General features: G+C 43.9%; 1 protein-coding gene across 2 annotated transcripts in view; it reads left to right on the top strand.

The window, feature by feature from the left end:
- WBP1L (WW domain binding protein 1 like) overlaps positions 1 to 7,586 on the top strand; it is a 43,613-nt gene extending 36,027 nt beyond the window's left edge. For both annotated transcript variants that reach the window (XM_083149244.1, XM_083149245.1), the window contains exons 2-4: positions 945 to 1,047; positions 3,498 to 3,659; positions 5,261 to 7,586. In XM_083149244.1, coding sequence (XP_083005370.1) covers positions 945 to 1,047; positions 3,498 to 3,659; positions 5,261 to 5,970 — 975 coding nt within the window. In that variant the 3' untranslated portion in view covers positions 5,971 to 7,586. The remainder of the gene's footprint in view (positions 1 to 944; positions 1,048 to 3,497; positions 3,660 to 5,260) is intronic.
- Positions 7,587 to 20,834: the final 13,248 nt, after the last annotated feature.

Here is a 20,834-nt window from a genome sequence, read left to right on the forward strand (position 1 = left end):
TTTTGTAGCACAGAGCACTTTCTTTTTGATACCCAGGTTAAGACAAGTAATATCTTAATTTATAAGCATAACATTAAATGGGAAGCCCGGCGCTCCCCGCCCATCTCCGCCCCCCCCCCCCCCCTCGCTGCCATGGGTGCGTGCACCCGGCGACCTGAAAGGTGCACGCACCATGCGCCTGCACATGCGCAGAAACACGCCTGCGCAGACGCACAACATCGGTACTGCGTGCGAATGCGCGCAGTACCGATGAAATCTGAATAAGGCCCATAGAGTCAGGCTGCATTTACACAGACCCGCCAGAGGCGGCTCGTAACACTCCACAACCAATACGCTACAGATCTCACAGTGCAGTACCAGATAAAATGCCTGTTGGTGGCATGAATTTTATTTGCCTGTGTATGCGCCTAGTTGGCAATTTAATTTGTACCAGGCTCCCCCTGCTGGGCATCTATACTGATGGTTCCTGACTGAGCCATTCAGTTATTTCTATGCTTGGGTGCCCATTATTAATGTGCCTGAAAACACTGGTGTGGCTAAACCCATCTAAAGCAGTGGTTAGGGCATCCAAAGTCCCATTTGGGCACCTAAACCACAGACTTCGCACACCTTTCCTCTTTAACCTCAACGGGCTTGTAAACAGAGCAACAATGGAATTGTACGGTTTTTCGCCCCCTAGTGGTAGTTGCTGGGGGAACAAATGAAATCACCCATATTTAAGAGCCACTAGCAAACATACAATTTTTTTTATGTTTTTCGAAAAAGAGGGGATACGTGGGCACCTGTAGCAAACGTATGGAGAACATCCAAACTCCACACCAGTAATGATCAATTTTTGGTCATAGACCACTGCACCAACTTTGTTGCCTTTTGAAAAAATATGAACCATTCAAGTTGCATTAGTAGAATTTTTTAGTTGATTCAATTTCTTATCTTTTTCATAGGATAAGGAAACGTGCATTGGTGTCAACAATCAAAGCTACATATGTGAAACGGGTCACTGCTGCGGACAATCTCAGTGCTGCAACTACTACTACGAGCTATGGTGTAAGTCCCGGAGGATTACCTTCTCTACTATTGGGTGCGGACCCGGTCACTCGGCCATGTGACCTGAGCTGCTTCTCCAGGTTTTAGGCTGGAGCTACGCATGGCTTTAGCCCCTTGCCGAGTCAGAGCTTGTTCTAAACATTCCACCTCCCATATCCCCCCCCCCACCGTCTGCAGTGGGTGTAAATATGTATTCAGATGCCTGTATCTGATAAACAAGACCTGACCGTTCCAGCTATCTTTCATGATCCGCAAACTATGTTTAAATGAACTATAAACGTGTTCACTGGTATAATATATTATTCTGCTGTCAAGCGATCAAAGTCGCATACATGTGGCTGGGATTAAAGAATTGGATATGCCAGCAGGTGGGGGTACAGGGTATAAAATTAGATACTGCGCTCAATGTGGATGAAATGCTACTATCATCCAGAATATTATGGGAAAAAAACAGGAGAACGGTTTAGTAGATTTTGGAGAAATGTACATTTTATACATGGGATTAAAGAATGAGAAGCATCTTTTGAGTATATATAAATATGAATGAGACCATCTAACCCAATGATCTTACTAGGATTATTTTGCAGCACATTTTGTAATTGGCCCGTTTAAGCGCAGTGTCCGGGAAAAGCCCATTCTGACTTTAAATTGCAATTGATTAGTTGGTAGGGGAACCTTGGCTTTTTCACAGCATTATAAACTGAAGCAACAGTTGCAAAGTAACGGGGCCTACACACCGGGTGATTTCAGGGCATGTTCTAAGCAATCTAACTAGATCGCTTAGAAAATGCTCCTACACTGCTCCGTGTGGAGGCGCCATAGCAAGCCATGCACCCATATCTCCCCGGCAATTAATATCCAGCATGCTGGATAAATCTACTTAGTTGCTGGTCAGAACCAGTGTTCTCACCGGAGAGCACTGGCCCTGACCGATCGCTCAGCACACAGTGCTGACACATTGCTGGGTGCTGAGCGCTCTTGCTGAGTACTCTAGTTAGACCGCTTAGAAAAGGAGCTGAAATCGCCCATTGAGTATACACCTATGTTTTACACATTTGTTTTGCACTACAGATTGGGTCTCCCTTATCCGTGTATTCCAAAAACTGAAATATTCCGAAAACCGTGATTTTTTTTTTTCGAATATTTTGTGGTTTTCCCCACCCACCTTCTTCTTTTTTTTTTTTTTTTTTTTTTTTTTTTTTTTTTTTCATACTTGCCTCATCCCCCTATGTCCTCGGCGGCCTCCGGGATCCTCTTCGGCAGCATCTCCAGTCCCAGGGCTTCAGTGCGCGGGTGTGCCGGTGATGTCACAATGCACCCCTGGGACCGGAGGTGCCACTGAAGAGGATCCTGAAGGCCGCCGAGGGACACTGTTGACGTCAGGAGACCATTGGGGCACCACCAGGGGACCAGGAAAGTATGGAAAAAATATATATTCCAAAATCCGAAAAAATCCCTTATCCAAAATGCTTGTGGTCCTGAGCATTCCAGATAAGGGATACTCAACCTGTATTAGGTTTCCATCAAACTTAAAAAAAAAAAAAAAAAAAAAAAAGCTAAAATGCATCCTCTTAGAAATGCACACAATACGTATGTGACCGAGCAACGAAAAACCTACCAGTCAAAGTTGTGCATTCACAATCAGCCAATCACAACCAGGTCACTAGTATTGGAAATGGTCACCTTCATCCTTGTGTGTATTTGCCCTTGTCCTCTGGTGCACCGGTAATTGATACAGCATGGCCAGCATATGTACATCCCTCTGCCAAGCAGACTCCGTCTGCAATATCACAAACAAGCCCTCACTGTACTCTGCACAAATTAGGTGGGATACTTTTTGGATTTAAATACTATAGAAAAAGTAGATTAAAACAAATACAAATGTACTTAAGTGTTGCTATAAAGATTAATTATTTTATGTTGAACTACAAAATCAAATCATAAGGGGCCTACACACAGGGAGATTTGCTGAGTGTTCTGAGCGATGCTAGATCTGACCCTGACCGGCGATTAACTAGATTTATCCAGCATGCTGGATATTAATCGTCGGTTGATATTGGCACGCAGGTCCATGCATTGCTATCGCCCCTAGTAGGGAAAGTAGCCAATCGATGAGGCTGGTTAAAAGTACATATGTTTTGCGTGATATTGTGGGTATGTAACTCTAATAAGAAGAGCCCATTCCGAGACCCTCTTATACTCTAATTCAGTGATGGATAACCTTGACATGCCAGCTGTTGTTGAACTACACATCCCAGCATGCCTTGCATCAGTTTTAGCATGGCCAAATAGTAAAACTGATGCAGGGCATGCTGGGATGTGTAACAACAGCTGGAGTGTCGAGGCTAGCTATAACTGCCCTAATTCATTTGCACACTTTTTGCTTGGTCAACTATTTGTCCCATGCATGAACTTGATGATTTATGTTCTTTATTTCTTTTCTGTTTCAGGGTTTTGGTTGGTGTGGACAATTATTATTATACTCAGTTGTTGTTGTGTATGCCATCACCGGCGAGCCAAACACAGACTCCAGGCACAGCAGCGGCAGCACGAGATTAACCTTATAGCTTACCGGGAAGCTCACAGCTATTCCTCTGTGCCATTTTACTTCCGTACGTAATCCTATATCCATCCATCTATGTGTGTTCATGATGCTTTACTATGTGGATATCGCTCTGCAAATCAAACAACGAAGTCTGTTTGATCTAGAGATGTGCAGGCTCTGATTTACTCTGGTTTAAAAGCGGGATCTTCTTGGCTATCAACTGTCAACAACTGTCATGTGATTTGGGATAGCCAATAACATCCTGCTTTGAAATCAGAGTAAATCAGAGCCTGCACATCTCTAGTTAGATCCACCCCCGGATATGCTGCTGAATCTATTCCTGAAGCTCCGCTACTGTTGGGAACAACGCAGAGCAAGTGGCAGACTTCCATCCATAGCCCAGATTTAGTCGTAATACCTAGAAAGGCCAATGCCTCAGGGATACCGCTTTGTGTATCGAAGAGGTTCCACTTTTGTGGATGTTTTTAAATGAATTTTGTGGGATTTGACATATGGGGCGTGACATTTATTATAAAAACTAGTTAAAAGCCCATCACAATGACGGCTTCTGCAATATACAATGATAGTTTTTGGCCCACAAACTCTCCAGCTCACCCCTAGTCCCTATCTGCTCCTACCTCCAATCTGTCTTTACAGCTCCCCCTCTCCATATCTACTGTACCAAGTTTGGGACAGATCAGTGTCCCTGCCAAAATTACTTTCACTTTCTGAGTAATTTGGTCCGTTGATGGCCTCTAGTGGTCAGTGGCAGTACTTCACTTTATAAAGGTGATGAGTAGTTGTATGACAATGGGTTAATTTTGTATAGGGGAAGCTTGATGATCTTACCTCTTACTCAAAAGCACAGCTAAGAGTTTTAAGCCTACAGGATCCTTTTAGGTAAAACTTTTCCCAGAGGTAAACCTTTATGAATTAATGCATATGTACTAGAGCAGTGGTTCGCAACCTTGGTCCTCAGGCCCCCCCCAAAAGTTCACGTTTTCCAGGTCTCCACAGAGAACTAATTAGCCCTACCTGTGGATCTTTTAAAATGTGTCAGTGAATAATGAGTGCACCTGCAGGGTGACCTGGAAAACGTGAACTGTTGGGGGTGGGTGGTCCTGAGGACCACTGTACTAGAGGAACATTTAAAAAAGCTGTACGAGTGAAGAACCTTGAATTGTTTATAATTACCTATTTAAGTTTGGAGGCATTTATTTGCAATGTAAAAAAAAAAAAAAAAAGGTAATTTCATCTTGAAGGAACCAACTCTAAAATATCAATTTATGAAATTGTTATAGCAAAAGATATTTTGTAACAAATTTACCAATTTTAAAAGTTTACGTACTTTGACGGTATTTAGAGCTAGCTAAGCCCGAAGAAAAAGCTTCAAAAGCTAGTCTGCTACCTTGTGATTGCCTCTGTGTTTCTGTATGTGTGAAAGATGTAGTTTCACTCGCTGCCAGCAGATGGTAGTGTTTCGGTTGCACTAGACCTGTCTGTCTGTCTATCCATCCATCATACATTATTAGTTGCAGCTCATTTACAGTTCAGGAAATTGAATAGTTTCTCACAAGTAACTACATTATCACAAACAAACTACATTACTGTGCACTAGACTCCTCTGTTATTGTGATCAACTCACTGAATTTGTTTTCCCCTTTGTAGGATTTTTGCCAAACTACCTGCTACCTCCCTACGAAGAAGTGGTAAACCGACCTCCAACTCCACCTCCTCCATACACTGTCTTACACCAACAGTGTGTTGCAGCATGTGCCAACATGGCGACCTCTGACCCCATACGAAATGCACAGCAAAGCCAAACAAATTCTCCGGCTGCAGCAAGTTGCAGCGGGACACGGCCTCCAAGTGTTGGTGATTGTGAACCTTCTACTACATGTCTAGAGAGGGTAGTGAACAAACCCAGTGGCCTTGATTCCAATGACCCAGCTAGTGGGGCAGAGTTGGATGAAATGGCCGATCAAGTGTCCTTCTTAGACAAGGATTCAAAAGAACTCTTAAAGGACTACAGCTCTGACAGCTTCGATCAGAGCGGATTCTTTGATGGCAAAGACAAAACGCCGGGGAGACACCGGCGGTTCACCGGTGACTCCGGCATTGAGGTTTGCCTGTGCAGTAGAGGCCATGATGACTTCAAAGAAGTTGATGGTTTAATCGATGATGCAGGGGAAAACTTCTGCGACAGCTGTAACTCTTGTGACGTTCGCCCCCACAGAGATGAGGAAGAAGGGATTTTTGATCAATCTGAGGTTTCCGAAGATCATCCCCACTTGCCTTGTCAGCCTTTGAGCTTGCTTAACACAATCAATGAGCAAGACTCTCCAAATTCTCACAACAGCAGCAGCTCCCGTGGCTAGAGAACCATGCGTTCATGCAGAAGTATATTCATGACTGACTCCTGTTTTGTTTTTTTGTTATTCTTTTCATTGTCCTGTACATTAAAAGACTTGGAAATGCTCCTACCAAAGCTGATCAAAAAGACAATGAAAGTCATGTGGCCAGCGCATCAACTAATGCCTTGATTTCGAAAGGGGCTTTTACACCGGTAATTTTGGTGACTGAATCGGACAATAAAAAACAGAAACCAGAGCTTAAAGCGTGTAAGGTTGAGGCTTTAGTATAAGCTATCTGGATTTTCTTGTTATCCTTTTTTGAGGAACGATCGTTTTTTTTTTTTTCTCTCCTAGTTAAATTGCTTCTATGCGATAGAATACTATACTAGAAAATTCTAGCGCCAGTGGATGAGAGCAACTGACAATTACCCTGATTGGTGAGCTTAGAATGTCACACTCAAGAACTGGAGGAGCGTAAGCCTAGGAAGAAGATCTAGGTTCTTAGCCAGTATTGTGATGTGAACAAATCTTTAAATCGAGGAGGCAGGGTGGGTGCATCAGTGTTTTTGTAGCAGGGGGTCTTTGTTTGCACACACTATTAATTGCAAACAAATGCGTCACCACAATATTTTTCCACTAATTGGCATCCCTATGTTACATGGTGGGATAATATCTAAATATAATTCTCACCTCAAGGGAGAAGTTTTATTTTTTATTTTGTTCAGTACACTTTATAGTAGAAAATATATGGTTTTCTAGCCTTCATTTTATTGTAATTTTTTTTTTATTTTTTTTTTTGACATTATGAAAGAAATTAATGATTACGCAGCTGGTCTGCTCGGAACATGTCCTGGGCTTTTCCTCCAACCATTGGTGGTTGCTGTAGCACGCACAGATTTTTGTGGGGGGGGTTAGAAAAATGTAAAACTTGCCCTCAGGCTTTTATATTTAAGTGGATTTGGCTAAGGATACGCCCGGTTAAACACCAGCTCTCTATCCACTGTCCAACATGAGCACATCAACATTTTTTTTTTTTGAGCAGTATTTTTTTATTATTTTTTTCTTTTTTTTTTTCTTTTATGTAAAAATCTAATGCAATTTTTACATTGACCACTACGATAAAAAAAAAAAAAGTTTTGTGGTCATTGATTATGCCTATGAGAATGCATGCCTAGGAGTATGTATTCCATACTGTAAGCTGAACGGTTATGATGTTACTGCGATTTCTGAGTTCAAATATATTGTAGGTTTTTTTTTATATATAGTTTTTGTTTTTTTCTTAAATGTTACACATTCCCTTAAATGAGACAGATGGGAATTGTCTTTATAACTTCTAGTAAATTTACTATACTCGTTGTTTATTCAGATTGTGACCATTCAACAAATCGTTGAGAGGGTTGAATGCTACAAAATTGCCTAGTGGAAAGTGCAAGCCTTTCTCTTTTTTTTTTTTTTTTTTTTTTTGGGGCAGTGACTGCTCTACGGCATAGGGAAAGATTTTAATTTTACATTTTTAAACTTAATACAAATGTGCACTTCTGAAATTTACAGCAAAATATCTGTGGCAACACGGATCGACATTGACAACTTTCTTGCACTGGATTGTCATTTTATTGTTTAATTAAAGACAACTTTTGAGAATAAAATTGCACGTAGCGTCTTGTGTTATTGCTTACGTTCAGGTCAGGGTAGGACCACGGGAAAGGTCAACATACGTTGGGTCGACCACTGAAGGTCGACTGGCCATTGGTTGACACTCAAAAAGGTCAACATGGGTCATTTGGTTGACACACATTCTGTAGACTTGGGTTTTTCTCATTTTTTTTTTGTCCCGAATGTCGACCTGGACACTGTATCGGTGCAATGCATGCATTGTAAAGCGCAACAGAATCTGCTGCGCTATATACGAAACTGTAAATAAATAAATGCATCCCCTCACATGGCTTGCTGCCCCTCGCTACACTTGGCACGCTCTTTTATTCTCCCTCCACGCCCTAGTGGATGGTAGGGCATGAAATACCGCCTGTCAGCTCAAAAAAGATGTGAAAAACCCATGTTGGCATTTTGTTTGTCAAACTTCCCCATGTCGACCTAATAACCCTGTCAACCTATATCCATGTCAACATATTGAATGTGTCGCAATTCAGTTAGACCCAATGTATGTCGACCTTCTTGCGATCGACCTAGTGACCGTATCCCCGGGAGTCGAGACACTGCAGCACATAGTGGCACATTTATCAACAAGTGATATTCTTATCACTCCTTACAAATGATTTAATGGTGGTCCTAACTGTCATATTACCGTTTGTTTAAAAAAAATGACAGGTTGGAGCTGATTGGCAGGAGCGGCATTTATCCTTTGTAATGAGTAACAAAAATATCACTTGATGAAAAATTTTCCCCATAGTTTTATTTGGGTAAATGCACCCGAAGGATTCTGCAACCCAACGGGTATTTTATTTATTTTTAATACCCGTTCATATTGTTTAAGGCACTCTTAACATGGGTGAACATTAGGCGATGTGTACCCAGCCCGTCATCGCCCCTGAGCGGACCCTGCATTTGATAAGAGGGTACTTGTTTCCTAGAACGGCCACAATCGTGAGTGATCGTGGCTCTTAATTAAGGGACACGATCCTCACGATGTGGCCGATTTTTTACAATTTTTTCACTTTGATTGACAGAAATCGGGTCAATCGGTCGGTCGCGACCAATTAAAATCGGCCGCGATGCGACCGACCGATTGACCCGATTTTTCCATAGACTTCAATGTTAAAAAATCTTTTAACATTGAAATCGGTCGGTCTTGTGCCATTATAATGGCACAAGATGAGATGGACTTGATTAAGTCCATCTCACATAGGGAAAAATGATAAAAAAGGTGAAATGGGCCAATATGACCCATTTCACATTTTTTATGTGCCCGCCATGACCCCACGATAGACGTGAACCCGAAGCGTGGCGAGCGCAGCGAGCCCGCGAGGGGCGGCGGTGCGCGTCCTCCGACCTTTTCATTCCCCTACTATCCACTAGGGCGTGGAGTGAGAATATAATAGTGTGGCGAGCGCAGCGAGCCACCGAGCCCGAAGCGTGGCGAGGGGACGCGTATACCTCTGAAGTTAGACGCGTCCCCTCGCGGGGCTCGCTGCGCTCGCCACGCTTCGGGCTCGGTGGCTCGCTGTGCTCGCCACACTATTATATTCTCACTCCACGCCCTAGTGGATAGTAGGGGAATGAAAAGGTCGGAGGACGCGCACCGCCGCCCCTCGCGGGCTCGCTGCGCTCGCCACGCTTCGGGTTCACGTCTATCGTGGGGTCTAGCACACTTATTAACATTTGGGGGGGCAATTTAAACAAATCTGGTGTAAAAAAAAAAAAAATCGGGTGAAAAATCGGCAGATCGGATCGGTCGCATCGTATGCGACCAAATCGCATGCGATGCGATCGATCCGATTTTTTATCTTACGACCACAACGATCTAAATCGTTGTGGCTGTTCTAGGAAACAAGTACCGATAAGAGCATACACACTTCCCAACGCTGTGTTTGACTTACTAGTGACAGCCCCCAATTGGGCGACATCGTCTATTGAGTACCCAGATCTACTGTGCATCAGTTTTCTTATTCCCCAACATGAGGTCTCATCTACAGTCTGTGTCCCTTATTCTTGTTCACTCGCAAAGGCAAATGCCTTCTCAAATGGACAAGTGCACTGCAGGTGGGGCAGATGTAATATGTGCAGATAGAATTAGATTAGGATGGGATTTTCCGTCAAAGTGAGATCTATATTGCAGTGTAAAATTAAAGCAGCCAGTATTTTCCCTGCACAGAAACAAAATAACTCACCCAAATCTAATTCTCTCTGCACATTTTACATCTGCCCCCCTGCAGTGCACATGCTGAATAAATCTAGTTAATCACTGGTCAGGGCCATTGTGATCACCGGAGAACACTGGCCCTGACAAATTGCTCAGCACACAGCGCTGACACGCTGAGCCATCTAGCATCGCTCATAACACTCAGCAAATCTCCCAATGTGTAGGCCTCGTAAGCCTTGGAGAGAGATTAAGTCCAAGCCAATCCGATCCTGACTTCCAAGCCAATCTGATCCTCACTGCCAATGTCACAGGCTGGTACTTTGTCTCCCTCCCTCCAAGGCTTAGTGCATAGACCTCTCAAACTTCTATTTCTGTACTAGACCAAAGATGCAGTTTTAATAAATGATGACCCTCGTTGAAAACCTCATTGGTGGCTGAAAAACCTGTTTCAGGGTCACTGGTGTAGTATTCTCCTTGCTAGATGGATCGCTGTAGAACAAATCATTACAATAGCTGTAGCTACAAGTATAAAATAATTGGTTATAGAAAAATGATCACTGTTCACCTACGCTAAGTGAGAGCCGCACCAATTCTAAATAAAGAAGTAAAATTTTGTTACTCAAAATACTACAGGAGACCTCAAATACAACTAATGCCCCTTTCCCACTGCAGGCTTTACACGGTAAAATGCCATTTTTTTAGCCTTTTTAAACGGCTAGAGCTGCAGTGGGAAAGCTCCAGGTTGCTTTACCCAGGTAACAAATACCGGTATTTGTTACCCGGGTAAAAAGCAGTGTTTTTACCGTGTAAGAGCCGTTTTTTTGGCAATGGGAAAGGGTTTTAAACGGTATTTAGAAATAATAATAAAGGTTAAGAACATGATTGGTGCATGTGATGTTTTTAATGACAGGCAAGGTTTACTAGAGAGTTTAAACGTGTTGCTTTGTGGTTTACACGGGTAAGTGTGAATGGGACAAAAACTGCTTTTAAACGTTATTTTAACGTTTAAAAGCTGCAGTGGGAAAGGGTCTTTGTGGCTATTACCCGGGTAAAGACACGTTTAAAAAAAACGAGTCTTTACCCGGGTAGGCAGTGGGAAAGCAGCATAATAGTGATGATTTAATGCTCCCATAAACACTGATTTAAGAAGAAAGTTTACAGAACAGATCTATCAACAGTGACCATAAAAAAAACATTTCATATTGCAGCATAACTTGCAAGGTTTACTGTACCAGCTTTGCAGCAGTTTATATTAAGACCACTTGAAACGTGGTTATGACTGGAGCTATTTAATAACAACGTAGGTAAAATAAAAATATTTTCCAAAAAAAAGGAACACTTGAAACTAAAATAAAGATTGTCGGAAACAGGTCTTTTAATAGTTCTCTATTTCTCATTAAGTCAAAATGGCTTCATATTTCACAGTATGGAAATTCAATTATATTAATTTGTAAACTTAACCATTTACATTCTGTCACCTGCCAGAGAATGCTGTGGATGTAGGCAGCATGTCGACGATGAGAAGCTCAACGCCATACAGTGTAATGATATTGACAAATGGGGGTTAGTTTGGTTCACTCTTTCTGACAAATTCCTTCTTAGATGGACAAAACCATGTGCACTGCAGGTGGGGTAGATGTTACTTGTGCAGATATAATTAGATTTGGGTGGGGTTTTACTTCAAAGTGAGATCTATATTGCAGTGTAAAAATAAAGCAGCCAGTATTTACCCTGCACAGAAACAAAATAACTCACCCAAATCTAATTCTCTCTGCACATTTTACATCTGCCCCCCCTGCAGTGCACATGGTTTTGTCCATCTAAGAAGGAATTTGTCAGAAAGAGTGAACCAAAATAACGCCCATAGGGCTAAATTTACTAATGCTTCTAAAAATGAAGAGGTGATGTTGCCTATAACCATTTAGATGCGGTCTTTAATTTCTCTATTGCAGCGGTTCTCAAACTGTGGGTCCTTCCTGACCCCAAAGTGGGTCCCAAACTGCTCAGCATGGGGTCGCGACTCCATTTGCTGACCATCAGGCTGATCACTTTTCTAATCTCAGTCAGTGATTCAAGGAGTCTGAATAATCTTTTGAAATGTCTGTTATTTAGACTCCTCCCATCACTCTGTGCCGCCACAATGCTGCCATGTATGGATATCTGCTGCCTACACATGTCATGTGATGACCTTCTTCAGTAACTCAGTCGGGTCCTGTAATTATTTCTATTATATGATGGGGTCCCAGAGCAAATAGTTTGAGGACCCCTGCTCTATTGCATCATAGAAAATGATAGACAGAATCTGCTTGGTTGCCATGGGCAACATCTCTTTTCACTTTTAGAAGCTTTAGTAAACTTACCGCATAGTGTTCATTCTAGAACCTTGCACCTCTTTCTGTCTGGGGATTCGCTCTGCTCTGGTACTTCTAGCACAGTCTGGTCTGTATCTCAGCACTGTTGTACATATCAGATAGTGCTAGAAGCATCCGGAGAAGAGAACCGGCAGGAAAGAAGAACTGTTTGGGTTGTGAGAAGTGCTGGAATAGCCGTAGACACCTGCAAAATGTTGACACAGCGAAAATGTTAATGAATAGAAATTGTAAGCTTAAATATCAGCATAGACATGTACCTGTCGACATTCTGTCAGTGTCAACCTAGTGGTTTTTGACATGCTGAACATGTTTACAGTTTGTATGTCAACCTGTCGACATTGTGATGTATAGAAGTTTCCTTCAAAGTTATCCAGGTAGTCTCCCAGAGCTTCCTGGTCACAGCGCATATTAGATCCGATGCATTGTTTTGCAAAAATGCCAGACGAAGTTAGAAGATTCTAATGCGATCTGGATCTGTATATAAAAAACAACAACTAAATGTTGCATGCAGTGGCTCAATTACCCCGAACAGGTCATGTTTTCATGATTTCTATTTGTGGATGCAGGTGGGATCATTACTACCCCGTAAAAAAGATTAATTTGCATGTGCATGATTAAAGGTATCCACAAAACATGACCTGTTAGAAAAAGCAGCCAAGAGTAGCATCCCTGACCATCCCTGTTGTCTAATGCGATTATATTGGCTACCTCCTGTAGAATAACCTACACTGCAGTATGTTTTAATAGTTAACAATAAGTTACGTGGTGCTCTCACTAGTTTGTCCTAAAGAACTTTTTAATAAGCACTTTTTAATATACAGGTTGAGTATCCCTTATCCGAAATGCTCGGGACCACGAGCATTCCGGATAAAGGATTTTTCTGTTTTTTGGAATACATTTCTTTAGGCACACTTACCTGTCCACTGGTGGTGTCCCGATGGTCCTTCGGCGTCCACAGCAGACCTTCAGCACAGTCTCCAGCGGTTCCAGGCTCGCCGGTGACGTCACCGAGGCGCACTTGCGCAATGCACTCCTGGGACCGCTGGAGACGCCCGAGAGGATGCTGAAGGCCTGCTGTGGACGTGGGGGGGGGACTTGGGAAGTATAAAAGAAGGCTTAGGGGGGAAAAAATAAGGTACTTGTGTATTATCACGGCGCCCCCAATTTCCATCGCAGGGCATTGTACAACCACAAAATCGCATCGCATGCCATGCCATATGATCGCATGCGATACGATGAGACGCAATTATACCCGATTTTACATTGTACACTCACCCTGATGGGTAATGATAATGTTAAATGCCCCGCCATTGTTAACGCCAACCCGAAGCGTGGCGAGCGCAGTGAGCCCGCGAGGGGCGGCGGTACGCGTCCTCCGACCTTTTCATACCCCCACTATCCACGTCGGCGTGGAGTTGATGTTATATAGTGTGGCGAGCTCAGCGAGCCACCGAGCCCGAAGCCTGGCGAGCCCCGCGAGGGCATGTGTAATACTTGTGAAGTAATGCGCGTCCGCTTGCCACGCTTCGGGCTCGGTGGCTCGCTGTGCTCGCCACACTATATAAAATCAACTCCACACCGACGTGGATAGTGGGGGTATGAAAAGGTCGGAGGATGCGTACTGCCGCCCCTCGCGGGCTCGCTGCGCTCGCCACGCTTCGGGTTGGCGTTGATAGTGGGGTGGCGTTAACAATGGGGGGGGGGGCATTTAACATTGTCATTACCCATCAGGGTGGGTATAAAATTAAAAATTTGGTCTGGGTGGGCATTTAACATTGAAATCGCGTCGCATCGCATGCCGTTATAATACGACTCGATATTAAAATTGTACATTCATCCCGGGAAAAGCCTCAAATCGGGTCCATCGCATGCCATCACATACCTTAATTAGTGGTATGCGATGCGACGCGACGGGCGCCGTGATAATGCACAAGTTCCAAAAATAAAAATTCAAATTGTTCCAAAAAAACCCCAAGTTTTTTGGAATAATTTGGATACGGGATATAGTACCTGTACTGTAAATTACATTGCTCATCTCCCAGGTATAACTGACTTTTTAAAATAATTATGTGAATGTATTTGGGATTTATTTAAACAGCTGCAATTTGCAGTACAAAAATAATTCCAGCTCCCAACACAGGAGCTTATACCTCCTAACACTTCTCAAACAATGGTGCCCTGACTGCTGCTGTAGCAATATGAGATGTAACTAAGATATATAATATTGTAGCTCATGTGAAAATAGGGGTTTTATATAAAATATTTGCAGTAGTCATTATCCTGACTAATTATTTACAGAATGTGAAGATAACGAGAGGTGAGTATGAACAGAACAATGCTACAATGGCTAGCCAACATCCTGCTATGTCTAGCCAGTGTATAAACACAGTGGTCCACATACTGGCCCTTATTCAGATCGCAGTACAAATTTGTTCTCAAAATGGGCAAAACCATGTGCACTGCAGGTGGGGCAGATGTAAAATGACCTCCATAGCAGAGCCAGCCTTTAGCCTATTGCAGCCTGCAAAACTACCCCCCCCCCTTTTTTTTTTTTCCTACGCCAAAATCTCAAAGCAAATCCATTATTCATTGTGCCAAGGAGTTGTTCAGAACACTGCATGTAATCGCTCTAGTGTGTGTTCTCTGCACAGGCCAATTAAATAGGTTAGTGTAATCTGGCCTATACTGGTTCAGTTTGCTGTACACACATCTCAAACCATAAAGAATGTTGAATATAGGATGCATAGTATATTATATAGTGCTAAAATTGTATCGCAAAAGATTTACTTTCTGTTATGTGTTAAGGATGTATTTCATTAATATGAGTTTGGTTTATGCTTTGTGCTATTTCTAGGTCCTAGGTGTCTTGCTGAAAATTTTATTCCATCTCTCTGCTCCTCTATTTTGGCAAGGGTTTAAAGTTCCTGAAGCACACAGTGATCAATATATTATGCTCCCGGGGTGATGCCTTTTAAAATGGAATGGTGTTCTTGGGCATGATGTTGCATTCAAATATATTGTCTTGTGGCCAATGCCCAGTACTAGTCATTAGATCACAGAATCTTCGTGCACTTGGAATGGGGTCTCCTACAAGATGGCTGGTAGACCCAAACATAGGCTTATTGTGGCTTCAGTGCCCATCCCTCTTTCCTTGATCATCAATAACCACCTTAACTATTGTCCGAGATTTGGTTTCTCCAATATCTGCTAGGGAAGATTGTAACATGACAGAGTTGCCGTGGGCATTATACTGGCCCCTAAGAAGTGTGGCTCTCCTATAAATGTAGACACATTTGCCAAGCTCTCTATTTAGGACTACCTTGACTGTGCTCTAGACTAAATGATTGTCTTTTTAAAGCTTCTTCTAGTCTGACTGCTGCTTTCCAGTGACCTTTTCATGCATTTGCTTTGAATGCTCTTTGATGATCCTGATGAAGTTATACTTTGGAAGTGCACTAGCCAACTGTGAGATCTCAGACACATGTATTTATTGTTAAATCGTTTGGAACACTTTAATTACATGCAAAGTCACTCAAATTAACCGTAACCTTTAAATTCAACTTGTTACACCATTGTCCTTCACTGTAATCTTGACAAAACATTTGGGTGCTTATATCGTTATTGTGTTGTATTTAGCAATCTGTATTGATCATTCTCGCTCCAAAGTCATTTTAAGTTAATGCTATTAGGTAAAAAGGGAATGCATAGATTGCGAAGCTGCTGTTGAGACATGACAAAATGCAGAAGATGAGTTCTACTTGTCCTCAGCATCCAGGGCCGGCACCCTCCTGCAAACGCTATATTTGCGCTCCCCCGCATATTTAATAAAAGGACAGAACACACAACTAAAGGATGTGGTATCATAAGGAAGGGGCATAATTGGTGGTTCAGTAGTACCACCAATTCAATTACACCATTAAGTATCACAAAGATGGGGCAGATGGGCATATGCTGGGAAGAGAGGGGAACAGATGTGAGGAGAGAGGGGTGATAAATGCTGGGGAGTCAGCGGGGAGTGGAGATGCTGTGAAGAGTGAGGGTGGTACATATGTGGGGAGAGGGGGCAGATGGAGGGGAGACAGAGACAGGTTTGGGGAAATGGGGGACAGATAATGGGCAGGGAGAGGGGGGACGGATGATAGGCAGGGAGAGGAGGGTGATAGATACTGGGCAGGGAGAGGGGGGCAGGTACTGGGCGGCAGGTAGATGAGGGGATAGATACTGCCAGGAGGGGGGATATATGCTAGGTAGGGAGAGAGGGGGGGTAGATACTGGGCTGGAGGGAGGGGCATATATTGGGCAGGGAGATGAGGGTAATGGGCAGTAGGGGACGGGGCAGATAATGGACAGAGAGAGGGGCAGGTACTGGGCAGGGAGATGAGGGGATAGATACTGGGCAGGAGAGGTGGCAGGTAATGGTCAGGGAAAGGGGGGTAGGGAGAGATGAGGATAGATACTGCCAGAAGGGGGGGGGGGGGACCGGGTGGGGCGATGAGGGGATAGATACAAGGCAGGGAGAGGGTGGTACAGATGATAGGCAGAGAGAGAGAGAAGCTGCAAAGAGGCAGGAGGTGAAAAGACAGGTGGCTAGGTGCATACTCACAGACACATAGGGTGCCATGCTGTCAGTCAGATCCTCAATGTTCCAGGGGTCAGTGGAGGCGGGAGCATGTGATGACAGGCTCCTCCAATCAGGGCTCTGCTAATCAGCATGTGCCGAGCTCCTCCAATCTCAGCTCGGCACATGCTGTCCTGACACTGATGCAGAGTTCAGGGGGGGGGGGGGGGGGGCTCAGCACCGCAGTCAGTGTGCACTGGAAGGTGAAGGGACCTCCCCTGCTGCTGCTCTCTGATGTAAGCCCTCCGTCCTGAGTCACTCCTGTCCCTACTGCTGCTGCTGTCATCTCTCCCTCTCCTCTACTGTCAGCGCTGCTGCCTGTCACACACCGTGACAGGCGCAGCACCAGCACCACATACCCCTGCGCACAGTTGCAGAGCAGGGACAGCGCCGCCTATTCAGCCTGGCGCTTCCCTGCTTTGCAGGCTCTGCTGTGCGGGTAGCGCAGGCCCTGCTCGGCACTGCAATGCTACTGGTGTGATTTAAACGTACCATTCAGAATCACACCATGGCAAAATGATGCTCAATCTGCAATACAGAGAAACACACATTTTTGTACGTATTACAAATCACCCTTGCACAGATTTTTTTTAAGGCATTATCTTTATTGCTATCCAGTAGACCAGGGGTCCTCAAACTATTTTGATAATTTTTTATAATTACAGGACCTCAGCAAGTTACTGCAGAAGGTCATCATGTCACATGTGTAGTCAGCAGACAGCATCTGCATGGCAGCATTGTGGAGGCACAGAGTGATGGGAGGAGTCTATTATACCATAACCCATCACATCACATGTGTAGTCAGCAGACAGCACATACATGGCAGCATTGTGGAGGCACAGAGTGATGGGAGGAGTCTATTATACCATAACCCAGTGGTTCCCAAACTGTGTGCCGTGGCTCCCAGGGGTGCCTCAGGACACTTGCAAGGGTGCCCCAGGTTGGTGGTCCAGGACCAATTCAGATTTTTTATGGTTAATTGTTTATGGGCAAAACCATTGCTAGTGGCTGCCAATCATACAATGTGTACAAACAGAAGCAACTCCTGCCCTTTACCACATAACTGACCAGAAGGATCACATAGAAACCCAATCTACTTAATGTTATATTTATTCTGCTTTTTTTTCTTTGGCCTAGGGGTGCCATGAAAAAATTCTGATACTCTAGGGGTGCCGTGATTCAAAAAAATTGGGAACCCCTGCCATAACCCATCACATCACATGTGTAGTCAGCAGACAGCACATACATGGCAGCATTGTGGAGGCACAGACTGATGGGAGGAGTCTAAAATAACAGACAATTCAACTGATTGTTCAGACTCCTTGAATCACTGACTGAGATTAGAAAAGTCATCAGCCTGATGGTCAGCTACATTCTTAGGGCTATTTCACACGCTCCGGCTCCTGCCGGCCGGCTAAACCCTGCACGGCCAAGAAGCCATGCCTCACACAGAAGTTTACAATGGAGGGGATGGCCACAGCCCGGCAGCCATCCTTTCCAGTGGTGGGATCCGGCTGCAACCGGGCGGCTGGGCCATGGCCGTCCCGTGTGAATGGACACAATCATGTCCATTATTAACTACTGTGTGCAGCACAGCTCTTGGCCTTGCGGGATTTCGTCGCCCGGCAGGAACCGGAGCATAAGAAATAGCCCTTAGTCCCAATCCCACCAGTAACAGTCCGAATTGTCGAGCATTTATTTTTCTCGTTTTGCTCGACATGAAAATTTAGCTCAACAAGTTGAGTTCTTCCCTATTGTTGATGATGACGTCTGACCACAAGAAGTTCTAAGAGGAAAGTGGCAATTGTGTCAGAGATCGGCTCCATTTTTGTAGTTAATGATATGAAAGTAGATATCTTGATTAAAAACGCAAATTCTCCTATAAATACCGTTTTCAAATCAGCAGACTGCACAATGCTGGTATCTCCCTGAAGTCTCCGTACAGTGAGAGCTCTGAGGTAAACATTGCGTTGTGGGAGAAGTAAACAAAAGAATGGCAACAACAAACATTAAATCCTGGGTAATTCTGCCCCAGCATGGATACAAGGGACCTAAACATAGGTGTTTGGTCAAACCAGAAGTAGACACAAATAGACATGTATACAGAAGACTTTCAATGGGCAAAATCCAGCAGAGTGAACATGACAGTTGAGCAGAAAGTGAATAAATCTTTATATATATATATATATATATATATATATATATATATATTTCAAAATATCACAAAGAGAGAAGTCAAGATAAGATAAGCACTACAAACATCAGGAAATCTGGCATACAGTATACACTTTTCGGACATGCATCAAGAGAAACTCCCTTGTCACTACAGAAAGAATTGTCAAGTTAAATTTGAGGGACGAGTGATTTAAAACAGTCGAGGTCAGGTGTATTCTTTGACATTGAATAGGCTGCAGGACTTATCTTGACAGAGTTTACCCAAAATAGCTTGACAATTCGAGAAATGTTGAACTCGACAGTCGAGGAAACCGAAACCCAAATAAGGCGAGCTCTGCTCGACAAGTCGAGAAAACTAGACAATGAATAGATGACCTCATAAAAAACCAACCTCTTGCCGAGAAAACCACAAAGCTCGACAAAAATAACGAGCTCGACAGACATTGAATACCCTCCTTAAAGTAAATGTTCACTCGTAATGTAATTCACAATCTGTCTGCATATTGCAAAATTCCACCTGAAACCATCTGTACATGTGTTTGTAATACAGACAGTTTGGGGTTTTTTTGTTTGTTTTTTTAGAGGCTTGAATACTTTTGCAAGTCATGTGAGGTCATTGAGCTGGCATGGCCACACCTGCATTAGTGGGGTTATGATCTGCGGTTTTTTGGGCGCTCCCACCATTTCTGTGGGCACGCCTAATAAATGCTGGGTGGACCCAAGCGACTGCCCCTGGCTGGCAATGATGTTTCGAACACCCTGGTGAGAGAAAAACTCCCCAATGGTGGTTGCATAAGCAACTATGCACATGCGCAGACCCCCACTATCGGGGATGGGGCCGAATTCAGATCTGTGTGAACAGGGCTGAATCAGATCCTATGGGTGAGGTTTAATAGGATGAGAGTTTCAGAAAGTGAGAGATTTGGTGAGAAATCTCCATTTTTTTTTTTAAAGCGGCAATCATTTACACTGCAAAATCAAACTGGATTTGCAGTGTAAATGATTGCTGCTTTAAAAAAACTGGAGATTTCTTACCAAATCTCTCACTTTCTGAATCTCTCATCCTATTAAATCTCACCCTATGTGTTGGTCGACAATGCTGTCCCAAACTCCTTACTGTCTGATCACAGATCTGATCATTTGTCTGATCACAGATCTGATCATTTGTCTGATCACAGATCTGATCATTTGTCTGATCATTGCACATCTGCTGCTTCCCTCCAGAGATGTCGTCACTGCAGAATATATTTCTATACTACTATTTGACCTTTTGTAAACCATACGAGAGTAAAAAAAAAAATCTCCCCACATATGCTTTGTTAATAAATAATTTAAACACCTCTTCTAGAACTATATTCGGTACTCTTAACCTAGAAGGGCGCCAGCGATTGAAATCGCGGTCGTCGGGGGTAAAAATCGCGGTCATCGCGGGTAAATCGGGATGACCGCGATTTTCCCATAGGGAACAATGTTAAAAAGGCTATTTGACCGCGATTTCACTGTTAAATGCCTCAATGGACCCGATTTGGCCCTAGGAATCAATGTTAAATGGGCCACAGAGCCCAAATAAGCACAATTAACCCTTAAATGTCCCCCCCAATTTTTAACGCCACCCCACGATCCACGCGAACCCGAAGCGTGGCGAGCGCAGCGGTACGCGTCCTCCGACCTTTTCATGCCCTACTATCCACTAGGGCGTGGAGTGAGAATATAATAGTGTGGCGAGCGCAGCGTGCCACCGAGCCCGAAGCGTGGCGAGCGGACGCGGATACCTTCACAGGTAGACGCGTCCCCTCGCGGGCTTTACAGGTGTCGGCGTCGCCACGGACACCTGTGAAGCCCGCGAGGGGACGCGTATAACTGTGAAGGTATCCGCGTCCCCTCGCGGGGCTCGCTGCGCTCGCCA

Source organism: Crinia signifera, chromosome 6 (assembly GCF_055691185.1).
Source record: "Crinia signifera chromosome 6, ASM5569118v1, whole genome shotgun sequence".
Taxonomy (NCBI): domain Eukaryota; kingdom Metazoa; phylum Chordata; class Amphibia; order Anura; family Myobatrachidae; genus Crinia; species Crinia signifera.